General features: G+C 36.6%; 1 protein-coding gene across 8 annotated transcripts in view; it reads left to right on the top strand.

Moving 5' to 3' along the window:
* Window positions 1–14,840, top strand: part of ATP11B (ATPase phospholipid transporting 11B (putative)) — a 72,890-nt gene that overhangs the window by 30,469 nt on the left and 27,581 nt on the right. For all 8 annotated transcript variants that reach the window (XM_055817275.1, XM_055817274.1, XM_055817281.1 and 5 more), the window contains exons 11-24: window positions 842–992; window positions 3,685–3,882; window positions 4,156–4,314; window positions 4,596–4,768; window positions 5,189–5,257; window positions 6,220–6,293; window positions 6,380–6,483; window positions 6,629–6,810; window positions 7,517–7,720; window positions 7,994–8,147; window positions 11,085–11,187; window positions 12,345–12,490; window positions 13,678–13,737; window positions 14,034–14,161. In XM_055817275.1, the coding sequence (XP_055673250.1) occupies window positions 842–992; window positions 3,685–3,882; window positions 4,156–4,314; window positions 4,596–4,768; window positions 5,189–5,257; window positions 6,220–6,293; window positions 6,380–6,483; window positions 6,629–6,810; window positions 7,517–7,720; window positions 7,994–8,147; window positions 11,085–11,187; window positions 12,345–12,490; window positions 13,678–13,737; window positions 14,034–14,161 (1,905 nt within the window). The remainder of the gene's footprint in view (window positions 1–841; window positions 993–3,684; window positions 3,883–4,155; window positions 4,315–4,595; window positions 4,769–5,188; window positions 5,258–6,219; window positions 6,294–6,379; window positions 6,484–6,628; window positions 6,811–7,516; window positions 7,721–7,993; window positions 8,148–11,084; window positions 11,188–12,344; window positions 12,491–13,677; window positions 13,738–14,033; window positions 14,162–14,840) is intronic.

The raw sequence follows: 14,840 nt of genomic DNA, 5'->3' as shown, positions 1-14,840 counted from the left end.
TTGATATAATGGAAAATAGCTTTGTTTCACACATTTTAAAGGATATAGTCTATCCAGATATGTTTGGCAATGAATCTTGCTTCTAGCGAAGTTGCAGGTTCCATTTTAAAAATTTTGCTCATAGTTACAGGATAGGGTTACTATAATAGAGATTTATATGTTCAACCTTGTGAATTATTTTAACAGGAAAAGAAGTTCTGATATGCTGCCTTTATTTCAATTAGAAAAAATCTGAGATAGCCCCCTAGCATTTTTTTTGCAAACATGGGATTGATTAATCTTCTATTGCCAGATACAAACAGAACCGTAGAGTGCACAAGAAAAGTTCAGCCATCAAAGCAAAGGGTGGAAAGCTGGTGTGGCTAGCATTACAGAGAGTAGAGGCAAGTTTGACTCTATCCTGATATGGCATGGCCTGGGTTAAATAATCAGATGCACATGATAGTGATCTTCTAACTAGAGAAAAAGATGCTGTGGGTTTCCACTGTGTGGTGGTTTGTACTGCCTTCACAGCCTTGCTAGATAACTGGGGAAGAAGAGAAGGATAAGTCAGCTCCCAGAATCTTGAACAACAGGTATGATACAAGTCAGCTGTTGGGGTATTCTTGCACCTCAATCTAGTCTTCATGTTGCTATATGTAGAGTATATCTTAGTGAGATGTAGGACTTCTTGTCACTTTTGTTGCTTGCTCATCACATAGAAACTTTACATCCATATCAAACACAGGATACATTTAAAAAAATAATTGTCCATTAAGTTTTTGGTCAATTCATGTAGCCTCTGTGTCAATAGATTAAGTAAAATAAATTGAGGTTGCTTTTTTTATTTGCCTCTTTGTAGGTCCATGAATTCCTTTTTGATTATTTATCTAATGATTCTCCTCTTTGAAGCCATTCTGAGCACTATTTTAAAGTATGCATGGCAAGCTGAAGAAAAATGGGATGAGCCTTGGTATAATGAAAAAACGGAGCATGAAAGAAACAGCAGTAAGGTAATGTCATTCTACCCAGTTGCATATCTGAGGAACCCTCAACCACTGTATGTTGAACGTGATATTTATTATGTCTCTATTCTTGGATATAAATGTAATTACCCCGTGATCCACTTGCAAGTCTGTATGCTGTTGTCCCAGTATTTTTGAGAGCATTAGTCCTATGTAGCCTCACCCTTGTGTAGAAATATCTTACCTCTGTTATTGATTGGTCTTTTCTTCCTTTATGAAAATGCCAGGCTTTTTAAAAACTTTGGGTTTTGTTAAGACATATGTCTGATATTCTGTGTTCTTACTATAGTTATTATTCTTTTGGGTATATTTTGTCATTCCATAAATGAAAAGAGGAGGAGGATGGCTGTCCTTGTGCACTTTGCGTTGCAGTGATTTTACAGTTCAGGCATTTTGGACATTCTGTGATGTTGAGATCGTTCGATGTTTTCAGGCTGTAATTTTGCTCAAGCTCCTGCTTGCCTTCTCACTTTTCTGCAGAGATTGGAGGGATGCTTCGAAGTGTTCCTTAGGTCTGCAGTTGTCATAAGTGTCTTTTTTTTTAATTATTCATTCCTATTTTTCTGTGTTCTGTTTAATTTTTTGTTTCTGTATGAGTCTGCCTTCTTCCAAAGCAGTTCAGGAGCTGGCTGGAGCTGATTCTAAGTAGTAGAGGGGATTTTCAAAGCACAGAAGAATTGGAAATCCAGTTTTCACATGTGATGTGGTGTCAGATGTTTAACACCCACACCCTCCCCATCTCCCAAAGAGTTGATAATTGAAAGTGCTCACTAGGTGCCATGTGTGCAAAAAGGTTCAAATCCCAAGTCAGTAGAGTTCTGTCTGCTTCACAAGTAGAGTGAAATTTACAGTTAGTACGTGGTGGTTCAGGAAGGAAAAAGAAGTAACGTGAGAGAATGTCTGATTCAAGGAGAGTTAAGACTTTACTGGCATTTCAGTAGAATATGCAACTTTCTCAGAATCTTGTCATGCAAAGTATTTTTGTGGTTTGACTGGAAAAATACCTTTATCTCAGTGCTGTGTAGCATCTGAAATTACTAATTCAGGTTATCACTACAGTTACCAAAATCTTTTCAATGTATTCTAAAATAATCTTATTTAAAAGTGTCACTGTCACAAAATATTAAATTAATATAAAAGTTTTTAAGTTGTTTAGTGACTTTCTATTTTTAGTACCTGCACCTACTTAACGCACTTTCAGCTGTTTGAAGTGGTCAGTCAAGTGAATCCTTGGCTCCTCTTAACTTCAGGTAGTTGCTACGTAAGTTAGACTAGTCTGTGGAACCTTTTCAGTTTTGAGTAGAATCAGGATAAGTATTTATTCATTCTTTCCATTCCCTTACCATTGTCTTCAGGAGCACACAGAACCATTTGTTATTCTGCAGTGTCACTCTCCTTATATCATGTCTGTGTTTTTCTCTTTCCATTGTTTACTTCCACAATCTGCTTTACATTGCTCAATACGCTGACATCCTTACTTGGAGTGCATTCTCTGTTGTCTGTCCTGTGTTGTGCAGGTTGTTATTTAATAGACAGTGCTTGAAGAAATTTGCTAACCTTAGTAATTGTCACTTCTTCTCAGTATATCTTCTCTTACATGAATTACCGCTTTCAGTCTTTATCTCTTTTCTGGTTTGGTTTGGAAGATCTCTTAAGGCACAGAACTTCCTGAGGTTTTGTCAGACACCTTGATTGTTGGTGCTGACTTTTATTAATTATAGCAACACTCCCTAATTAGGAAGAACAGACATTATTTAGCTTTGGAAGCTGTTAACTACTTTTATACTCCCTTTCTTCAAAATGTTCTCCTACACCTATATCTGGTAGAGTTGAAAGAGGTATCCCACATTTTCTCATCTCTGATCTCCCTAACTCAATATTCAAGTGGTGGTAAGTATTCCCAAAGTACAATTTAGATGCTAAGTTTGTTGTGCAAATGAAAAAGAGACTTCAGAGAGACTGTAATGTTGCATTTTAGAGTTTGTTAAAATTGTCATACCTAACAAACAGAAATTTCTACCCTGTTACATAGCTGTTTACCTGAAACGTATGTGTTGAACGCAGTGATTTGAAGAGGCATAGAAGAAGTCTATGTCATTGAAATCCACACGATCTCTCGTGTTGTGTAGTCTGGATCACCCATGTCACTGGGGAATGCCAGTAGACAGGAACCCTCTTGTCGCTCTGCTGCCCTAAACCAATACAGAATACTTTCAGATTCCTCTGACAACATGGAAAATCAGCAGTTTGCCTTCACCATTTATGGTTCCTGAGGAAAGCCTGTGAATGGTGCTCTTTGATGGAATGGAGAGCATATGAGTTTTTTCAGACCAGTCTCTTTGAAGAGACTTGTTTTGAGACAGGATCAGCATTACAGTTAATATGAATTGGTAACCCTCCTGACAGATTCAGTAGAAAGGACAAAAATTAATGACCTTGAGAACTGAAATATCCAGTCACAGCTTAAGGCAGTCTTATTGCATCAGTCTGAAGGCACGTTACTAGGGCAACCTGCAAGTGCCTGCATTGTCACTGTGCGTGTTCTCGTTCGTATGTACACGGGACTTAGTCTCCTCCAGCTCTGTCAGTTTGTCTTTTTTTCATGCATATTGAAACATAAATAACCATGTTGCACCTTATGACTGCAGTAATTTTTACATTTTCTCTTTTTTTCTTGTAGATCCTGAGATTTATTTCAGATTTTCTTGCTTTTCTGGTACTTTACAATTTTATCATACCTATTTCACTTTATGTGACTGTTGAGATGCAGAAATTTCTTGGATCTTTTTTTATTGGCTGGGATCTTGACCTCTATCATGAAGAAACAAACCAGAGAGCACAAGTAAATACTTCAGACCTCAATGAGGAATTGGGCCAGGTAGAGTAAAAAAATACATTGTTTGGGGTGATTTTGCCTTCTATTTTCTTCTTCTTTTTTAATAATAAAATCCATTGCTGCAGACTTTTTAATTGGTTGTGCTTTGATTTCTGATTAATTTAAAAATAAGCTGTAATTATCTGATGACAGAAATTAAAATTTTTACATGATCAAAAAAAGGTATGTAGTGAAGAGTGTGAGTCAAGATTTTTTTTTTTTCTTCTAACAAATACATGCAACTCTAAGTCTGTGTTTTCTTTTATTTTACAAAAGGTAGAATATGTGTTTACAGACAAAACTGGTACATTAACTGAAAATGAGATGCAGTTTCGGGAGTGTTCCATTAATGGCATAAAATACCAAGAGGTCAATGGTAAACTAACTCCAGAGGGGTTTTCTGAAGATTCTCCAGATGGAAATAGACATAATTTGGTAAGACACATTTTTTTCCCACCATTAGGCATCCTAGATAGAAAGCGTTTTATTTCAGAGAAATAGTCTTCTAGCATTAGCTTTTTTTTTTTTAAATGGGAATTTCTGAATAGTTTGACGTTATTGCATGTTATTGAACAAACAATATTAAACACATTGAGATGTGATTATTTAACCTGGAATACTTGGCAGATTTTTAAGAACAGTTTTTTTTATTAAGTATGTTCAAAACTGGGTTGATAAATGAATGTTACAAATAAAGTTTTTTTTCTTTCTTCTAGATGAAAGAGGAAGAACTCTTCTTGAAAGCAGTTTGTCTTTGTCATACAGTGCAGGTCAATGCAGATCAAACAGATAGTGCTGATGGTCCCTGGCATGCCAATGGAATAATATCACCGTTAGAGTATTATGCTTCTTCACCAGATGAGAAAGCTTTAGTTGAAGCTGCAAGCCGGTGAGATGTACTGCCAAAACTATCTAGTGTAGAAATTGCCTACTAGGGCAGGCGATTCATAATAAAAGCAACCTTAAAAATTGCTCAGAAAGATGGTAAAGCCAGGGCCTGGCACTGTCAGTTTACTATGAAGACGTGCAAAAATAAGCCACACAAAAACCCTAGGCATATCATAAAGTGACAGTTTAAAATATTTATGGAAATCCTTAAGAAATTATGAACCACAGTGGTCAAAGTATGTTGCTATTAAAATATTGGAGAAAGTGGGCATTTTTCATTTTCGCTAGAAATAGAGTGCAGTAGTGGGGTGTAGGAGCCTCTCTCCTTTCCTTTTCCTTTCTTCTCTCACCCCACCCCCAACGATCAGTAGGCATTATGTCTATAAGTGATGATTTGATGTGTGTTTTCTTTTCCTTGTAGGGTTGGAGTAGTATTTACTGGAACTAGTGGGGACAGTATGGAAGTAAAAAGTCTTGGAAAACCAGAAAGGTATTCATTTTTATTCCTTGTTTCTTTTGAAGGACAGGAAAGTGAAGATTAACATAACATTCTCCTCTTAAACCTCTCTGTCATAAGAAACCTCGCTTTTCCACAGCATGCTCTTTTTAATGCTTGTCCCTTGATGTCTTCCAAGTCAGCTTGCATCTTATTCCTTAGCAATTTTAAACTGAGATGCAAGATTTTTTTGTGAGTTACTCTGTGTCATTGTGTATTGTAACAGTTCACATCTTTGTGCGTTCCTCAAAGGTTGAGACCGTAGTAGAGTTGGAAAACTGCATTGCCTATTCAAGTCTTACAGTTTGTCCTTTAAGCTCTAAAAGTTTCCAGAGTCAGTCTCATGTATGCATAATGTAATTGCATATTTTAAACTTTCCCAAAATTAGTAGAAATATTATTAGCTGTGTATTTTCAGTATGTCATAGCATCTTTTATCCATTTGATCTTTTTCAGTTAGTTGGCACTACTTTAAATATAAATGTCTAAAATTAATTTTCTAAACTATTGTTATAACAAAAAAATAGTCCAGCTATCAGGGAACTACAGTCTTTTTTGACTGTGTAGATTGTTTATAAGTGATAGAAACAAAATGTAGTTTTCAAAGTTGCGTGTGAAGCAATGATAGAAGGATACAGGAATAGGAAGGAGCTGATTGTAATCTCTAGATGTAAAGCTGGTGTTCAGGAAGCTATTCCTATTGGTAGAACCTTTTATTTTTATAGAATGGAATTAAATATATATAAAGTGATGAAAAGCAATCAATTGCACAAACACCGGTGACAGTGACTGTTGCTCAGCAGTGGTAGCATTACTTTTAGAGTTTCCGTAAAAAAATGACACTTTGGGGAAGGCTCTGCGGGGTAAGTTACGTATTTATAAGTAATTGTCTTTGGAAATTTATTTCTAAAAAAGTTTTCTTGCCCTTTCCTCTTGTATTAAAACACAAAATACAGGTATAAATTGCTTCATGTTTTGGAGTTTGATCCAAATCGCAGACGAATGAGTGTCATTGTAGAGAGTCCCTCCGGTAAGTGACCAGAAGTTGCACAAGCTGCAGCTGAGAACCTCTTAAATAGTATGTATTCTTAATTTCTGTTCTGTTTTGCTTTTTAGGGGAAAAGCTTTTGTTCACAAAGGGAGCAGAATCTTCCATTCTTCCTCGTAGTAAGAGTGGAGAAATAGACAAAACAAGGATACATGTGGATGAATTTGCTTTGGTAAGTGCAGATGCTTGCCCAGCTGATTGGGAGAAAATTCTTCCGGTATAAACTTTGTGACCTGAAGAGAACAAATTGCAGGTGACACCTTCTTGTTAGATCAGAATCTTGTCTACTCTGAATGTAGTCTTTTATTTTCTCACAGAAAGGACTAAGAACTTTGTGCATAGCCTACAGAAGATTCACACCTGAGGAGTATCAAGAAATTGGCAAACGCCTTCATGAGGCCAGGACTGCCTTACAACAACGGGAAGAAAGATTAGCAGATGTATTCAACTTCATAGAAAGGGATCTGGAATTACTTGGGGCTACAGGAGTAGAAGACAAGTATGCAAAGGAGTTTCTGATAACTACACTCAAAAACATAGCGAGTTTAGGATTTATAACTGAAATACGACATGTGCCATGAAAAACTGTCCTGCCACGACCAGACATTCTGCGCTGTTCTTGTTTAGTATGTTTAGCACCCTTTGAATTGAGGAGCATTCAAAACACGTCATACCAACTGATTTTACTTAGTAACAATGACATACAGTGTACTTCATCAGGAGAGATTTAATGTATGTGAAAGAATAATTGTAGTAAATATTTAGGGTAATGGCTGATTACTTGGGAGAACTTCTACACATAGCTCCTTTACAAAGCGTGTATTCTGTGAGTCAGAGGGTGTATTGTGCACTGGAGCGTACAGGTAGAGCACTTAGAAGCTTTTCGTGTACCGCAGTAGGTAGTAATTGTTGTGGACTGTTCTAAACCTTCTCAAATGCAGCCATGGCGCCTAAACTAAATTAAGATATGCTTATTACAAATTTTTGATCACTTAGCAGGATTAACGTTCATTTTTTGTTACATAAGGCTTTCATTTTGTTGCTGGTAACAGAATGTTATCTGTCAGACTATGATTCTCTGAAAATACATACAACATTGGAAATGCAGTCTGAAATGATTGTGACAGTGGGGTTACAGGAGTAACAGGAGTTACTTGTTTTTGTAAAGTTTTTGATTGGTTATTGAAGATTTTTCTTGTTTCTAGACTGCAGGAGAAAGTCCAAGAAACTATAGAAGCACTCAGGCTGGCGGGTATCAAAGTGTGGGTACTCACTGGAGATAAACACGAAACGGCTGTTAGTGTCAGTTTATCATGTGGACACTTTCATAGAACCATGAACATCCTTGAGCTTGTGCAACACAAGTCAGACAGTACGTGTGCAGAACAACTGAGGCAGCTAGCCAAGAGGTAAAATAACCTGAGATGTCACTATCTCACTGATGATTTTAGCTTGATTTTCTTCTGTTTTCAATTTTTATGACAGTCTCTTTGAGGTATGTGCCGAACACATGAAGTTGCCTTTTAAAAAAATTGTTTAGTGATATAATAACAGACTTGAAGAAGCAGTCTGTCTAACAGGCTAACTTCTTTGTTTATTGTATGGGCAACCACATAGTGAGTCAAAACATTTAAATTTTTCCATCACGCTGTTACAAAGCTGACACTTCTGTCCCTGAATAGAATAAAGGAAGACCACGTTATCCAGCATGGACTGGTTGTGGATGGGACCAGCCTCTCTCTTGCACTCAGGGAACATGAAAAACTGTTCATGGAAGTTTGCAAAAACTGTTCTGCAGTGTTGTGCTGTCGCATGGCACCCCTTCAGAAAGCAAAGGTAAGTGAGAATATTATCAGGATTGTCAAGTATTTTTGTCATGCTTTGAGGTGGCAAGGATTTTTGGAACTGCTTTGTTTGTTTGCCTGACCTTTTTGTGTGACTTCTGAAACCTTGTTAAATTCAGTTGATCTAGAGTAGTTTGCTCAGAAGCTTCTATATGCATTTATGAAAACATGCAATTGGGTGGAGGAGAGAATCGCAATACTGCCACCGTGCAAGGCTAATCTTTTATCAGTCGCTTGAGTGTTCTGTCAGGCAGTAGCTATCCTGATCTCCTGCAGGCTTATTGCATTGCCTGTTCCATCACTTCTCCAAAACAAAGACACTAAACTGAAAATTCATTAAGCTGTAGGGAAGAAATGTGCTTCTCTAAAGATTTAAAAAATACCCAAGTTTGAGGAGGAAGTAGAAGGGAAGGGAAGTTGAGGCCTAGTCTCCAGGGAAGGTTTACGTTAATGTTCTCTTCTAAGACCATTTTTCTTTCACGTTACTTCATTTTACTCAAATAGAGGTTAGATAAAATTCAAATTCAGATTTTGTGATTTTTTTTTTTTTACTTTAGAAAGCTGAGCCCTGAAAAGCTATCCTACTTATTTTTTCCTTTTGAAACTTTTTGTCTTCATGTTATGCTTCTCTTCTTCTTTTGACAAATACTCAATAGTATATCTTTATTACGGTAGTTCTTAATTTATTATACTTTTAGCTTACCTGTATTCTTTCACGGCTTTTTGCACGTATTTCCAGTAATACTAAACCTCTGAAAGGACACTGTTGCCCACTCTTATTTTTACACATTGTCAAAAAGAAAAGGAAAAAAGACCTTTTTACCTTAAAGCACTAGGAAGCCCTTATGTAAGGTACTAGATGTGTAAAAGAGGGCAGGCTGGTTTACTGTAGCATGAGTAACCTGTTCTGAGGTCACTTTTCCTGCTTCCAGCATTTAGCTAGGTTTTTAATGCAGTCTTTAGAATCACATTATACAACTGTTCAGCTGTGTATAAAACTTAGTTAATACTAGTTTCAATAAAATGTTAAAATGAAATTGTCTGTAACTAATATGAGAAAACCAATTTGTTGAATGTGTCCACTTAGCATACACTTCTCTAGCTGGAATTTTTGCCATCCCCCTCTTTAAGGTGTAGTCATTTGTCTATGTTGTGTCCTTGTTCTTATTTTGTAATTTAACTTGATTTATAATGTGTTTTGTACTGCCAAATTTGGCAGATAGCAGCCAGTAATGCTTTCCTTAATTCTTATTCTGTCCAGCAGGTAATCTTCTTTATCTCCTGTGTTTTGTCATGAAGTACAGTAAAACCTAATTTTGATGGCAGTGACTTTTTCATTTTAAATACTGAAGTATGTAAATCACCGAGACAAATGCTGTATAACGTGGGAGGGAAGTGTATGGCAGTTTAGCCTTGCATTTGATTTTTTGCTGCAGGTACCCTTTTTTAAGATTTACTTTAAGGTTAACTGGAACTCAGCTTAGTATTTCCTGAATATTTTCTTTTAACTTTAGTTAATACATGGCTAGAAGTCTCACTGCTTATTTATGTATATTTTACGGCTCGGAAACCTTTTTAAAACATCTTTCAAGTCAGTCATTCAGAGCTGCTGCTGATTGCTGCTGTTAAAATTTGCCAGAGAATTTGTCTTGACCTTTTCGCGTAGATGTTTGGCTGAATTACCACAGTCTTCGGTATCTCACGAGGACTGATCTGGGTGACATACTGCACCCTTGCTGGCTCTTCAAGGCCGCTTACTAAGATCTAATGCTAAATGTACTTGAAATAATTACCCCTTAGGAATGGGGAACCTTTAAACTTGAATATTAATACCTGCAATTAGGGAATGTTTTCCCACAATCGGGTGGATTTCTCTGAACTGTAGACTGTATTCAGTCACTGTTGTGTTCCTTGTGGGAAGCGAGTTACCGCTCCTGTGAATCAATGTACCGACACTGCCAGTTAGAACTCAATTATTTGAATACAGTTGTTTGTGTCTGCTTACATCAGGCAGTTGTTGCTCTGCTGATTATTTCCACTTGGGGTTTTCTGGACCTTCAGGGGGAAAATGCAGTGTTTTTTCATAGTTGAATGCTTTGGTTTTAGAAAGCCTTCTGGATCTGCATTCACACCTTTTACCTTTGCAACCCGTTCATGACTGAGTTAGTGAAGCCTTTACCTTTAGTTTGAGCTCTCTGCAAGGTTAATAAATTACTAATTCTCATTAACCAAAAGCCTCAGCTAACTTCTTTCTGTTTAGAATATTGTTGGCATTTACATTAAAGATCCATTTCCTTTCTGCATAGAGCAGGATATCATTGCTTGTTTGGGGATTGTAGAGCCTTGTATGTGAACAATTTTTTTCCTCTTTCTGGCTTATCTTTTTTGACTTTTCCAAATGAGAATACCCATTGGTGATAATGAAGTCTCTTTAAAAGGAAACAATTTGCCATAATAACAGCATGTATTGATCTTTGAGCTAATACATTGGGTTTTTTTCAGATTCCTCTTTTACACTGATCAATTCTATTAATTGAAAATGTGAAGAATCTGGGCATGTCTGCCAAAGGACTTTAAATCTAGATTGCTCCCTAAGTAAATTTTCAGTTCCAACTTTTACTTGTCTCTTTTGTAAGATGAAGCACCAAATTAAGAGTTGTAAAAACATCTAAGTAAGAATAGCAAAATAAGGCAGGCATAATGTTTAAATAGGGCTTGTGCCCCAAAGCAAGCAGCTTTTCTAAAGGAGCAATGCATTTGTGCATGTGATGTGCAAAAAAAAGTTTTTTACACAAGCGTGCACATTCATAAAACAAATTAATTATATTTACAGGTAGGTACTAAGATACTTGGGAATTAGTGGCATGATTTGTAGGTGGGCTATCTGTCTAATCTGAAAAAATTCTGCCCTTTTTTTTTTCTCCTGCAGGTAGTGCGACTGTTAAAAACGTCTCCAGAGAAACCTATAACATTAGCAATTGGTGATGGTGCTAATGATGTGAGCATGATACAAGAAGCACATGTTGGCATAGGTAACTTTCTTTTGTCAGAAGAGACAAAGGCAAATAAGATGGAAATTTTAGTAGATATTAAAACAGATGAAGTTCTAATGTTTTTGGACCTGTGAATGACAGGGTGTTTATCAGAGTCATCTGTTGTAGCAGACTTTTAGCGAAATCTAAAATTTAAGGCTGTTTGCTTTCAGATGTCTTAGGTTTGTTGTGTAGTCTGCTAAGAATCAGAGATCCTGTTTAAATGCTGCCTTAAGAACAGCAAAGATTCTCTGTAACTAGAATGTCAGAAGTACTCTGCTTAGGATATTGGAAGTGGTAATCTTAACTATAGGCACTGTCAGATTCTAAGTTCTTGGGTAAACTAACTTTGATGTTTAAAACTTTCTCTGTACTAAACTGCCTCTGTTTGTACCATATCTGTATCACTGTAGAAACGCTATTTGTGTCTAGTTTGTCTTTGAGGAGAAGGCTTTCATTACATCTCGAGAGAGACTGTTATTCTCAGCTAAGCTTCGTTGTTTTCTTTGTTTATACCGTTTTCTGTTATCTGGCTAGGACCTTCTTCAGACTTTCTTCTGCTGTGTTATGTAACTGAGTACAAAACAAAACACACCAAAAAAACCCCAACAAAAAACCCCACCCAAAAAACCAACACAAAGTGTCTGGTTTTCAGGAATCCTGGGCCACTTTTCTTCTGTAAAAGACCGTTTTGTATTCTCTGTGTATGCTTAGGCTAATCATAATAATAGTTTTTAGAAATAAATTTGTGCTCAGCTGTGACGAGTGACAAGCATTGTCAGCCCATCAGATTCAGTAAACTACTGTTGTAAGAACAGCATTTCTTTTATTCTGCTGTTGAGTCATATATTATTCCCAGAAAGTACTCTTAAGAAAAACCTCTTTTAAGTAAAACATACTAAGTAAATTTATAACTGATGTTGGATTGCTAATGTTTTTGCTTGGTTTAGGACTTATTTTTTTTTAATTGAATCAGCATCAAATGAGCAGTTCCCTTAGTTCTAAGTGTCAGGAATAATGCCTTCTTTTGGAACTGAAAGATGCTGAAGTCTTTATAACCTTGAAGTGCAGAAGAGTAGCTTCAGGTGTATGTTGTTGGGTATTTTAAACCTTAATTTTTATAAGGTTTAATCTGTTTTCTTTCCTAAATATTACAGGAATCATGGGTAAGGAAGGAAGACAAGCTGTAAGAAACAGTGACTATGCAATAGCACGGTTTAAATTCCTCTCCAAGTTGCTTTTTGTTCATGGGCACTTTTACTATATTAGAATAGCAACCCTTGTACAGTACTTTTTTTATAAGGTAAGTCTTCAAAGAGTGCCAGTAAGTTAATGGAAAAATGTGTAATCTTTTCCCAGCATGAAATTTATTTCAGATGTAAGATTTTTGTTGGGAACAGGTTAAATATCTTTGTTCAAACATGTTTTCTAGGCTTTTTTGTAATGTTTCACAACCAAATGCTGTAGTTTAACTGTGAAATTGTTTAGTACTTGCACCTAGAAGTAGTTTTTAAATACCACACTGAGTTTCTGGAGGCTGAGAGGCAGACATGTTTGCTCTATGAAAGCAGTATTACTACCTTGAAATTAAAGAGTTTCTTTAGCAAGATGTATAAGTATCACGGGTTTTTTTGATTAATTTAATATGAACCAAATCCATTCATCTTTCTTAAAGGAAGAGGAGCACAGGAGATAGCTGAGGGAGGGAAGGGCCTACAGAAAGTGTGTAGGGAGAGAGCGTGCTCTTTGCTAGCAGGCTCACCTTAAGAAAACTTAACAGTCCCAGCCTTGACTTAAGAAATCCTCAGGTGAAAGCTGCAAGGAAATTAAGCACCAGGGACTGAGTTATCTCTGGGTACCTGCCTGGGAGCTGTGGGCAGGGAGCAGCAAGGGTGAGCTTAAGCAGGATGTTAGAGAGAGCAGTGGGGGCATGCCACTCCTTTTTTTCTTTTTTTCCTTGATCATCAGTTTTGATAAGAAGTCAGAATTCACTATCTTAAAGGAAATTCAGAGATTCTAGCAGTGGCCATGAAACCACTTCTTATCTTTTGTTGTTTGCTTTCATTTAAAGATAACAGCATGGTGTTAGGTTTTGGTTTCTGTTTTGTCTGCTCCCATGCAAAAAGTTGTGTGTGCAGGGCACAGGCTTTCTTCAGTGAAGTGTGGAAACTATTTTGCAAAGAAATTCTTAAAAAGAAAATGAGGGGGAAATGGATGGATTTTCTCCTCCTTTAATACTGCTTGTACTCCCATAATGAGATGTTTCTGTTAAGCACATTTAAGTTTATATTTTTTCCAGTTTGTTGTCCCAAAGCATGAACAAAATACGCCCTTGAGCAGAGCATAATGCTTCATTTTGCCAAGTAAAATGCTGAAATGCTTTATTCTCTCCCTGTGTATTTATACCAGCTTGTAAGAGTTAACAGTTTCTTTTAGGGTTGTGAGGCCTGTACTGAGGATTAACTGTTTCGTTCACTTTTCATTTTTCAGAATGTGTGCTTTATTACACCACAATTTTTATATCAGTTCTTCTGTTTGTTTTCACAACAAGTAAGTATTGGATGCCTTCTGTCTTGGTAGATGTGTATGAAACACTCGGAGTAAATAACTAAAAAAATGGGAAAGAACTACACAGGAACAGCACAGATTTTACACTTAATAAATATCCAGCTTTATTTTCCGAATTTGATAGCTTGATGTTGCTCGATGGTTATGTGATTATAGCTTTTTTTCTAACTAGTAAATTCACATAATTAATGATCTGTTGCTGCTATTAGTGTGCTTATAAATTTTAATAAACAACTTTTTTCTTTACAAGACTGAAAATAATTTTTTTCTATTTTCAGACGCTCTATGACAGTGTATACCTGACTTTGTACAATATTTGTTTCACTTCCTTGCCTGTTCTCATATACAGTCTTTTTGAACAGCATGTGCATCCGCATGTATTACAGAGTAAACCTGTGCTCTATCGGTATGTATATCTTCAATATGTTGTCATAGTAGCACATAATTTAGAAAAACAGTGGCGTATGCAGAAGTCTGAACTTGCTATTATGTGTTCGTACAGTATTTTGATCTGTAACTTCTGCAGTTTTTGGTAATTATCTTGAAGAACTGCAGCTACATAGTTTTCATCCTAAAAGTTAGTACTAAGTATTATAAGAGAAGCATCTTTTTATGTCAGTTGTGTTAAGACTGGAAGAGAATTGAGCACTTGGCCAGCTTACATGATTGGCAGCCTTTTCCTCCATTACATGTAGGAGGAGAAGATCAGTCAGACACACAAATGAAAAACTAGAACACTGTGGTTAGGGGAATCACCACAAAAAATGCTTTACAAAGAGGGGAAGTGATTTACTGTAGAAGTAGATGGTCCTCCCAGTGGTAGCGTATTGCACTGCATACTGCTTTATGGAGAAAAAAAGTACGTATTTTTGTAAAAAAGAGATGTCTCTTAGATGCTTCTCATTTCCTAAAGGTCTTTCAAGCAAAGCAAGGGGCAAGTATCATAAGATGTGGCTTTTTCTTCCTCTTGCAACTCCACCTCTAGGGAGAAGAGTTCTAGTTAGTGACATTCTGAATTTGACCCATTAAGGAGAACCTTGCCACTGGTGATCCCTTTGGTAAAGCAGAGGCAAATCATAAGAGCT

The sequence above is a fragment of the Falco peregrinus genome, chromosome 12, assembly GCF_023634155.1.
Source record: "Falco peregrinus isolate bFalPer1 chromosome 12, bFalPer1.pri, whole genome shotgun sequence".
Lineage (NCBI taxonomy): Eukaryota > Metazoa > Chordata > Aves > Falconiformes > Falconidae > Falco > Falco peregrinus.
This window is presented reverse-complemented; position numbering and strand designations above follow the sequence as displayed.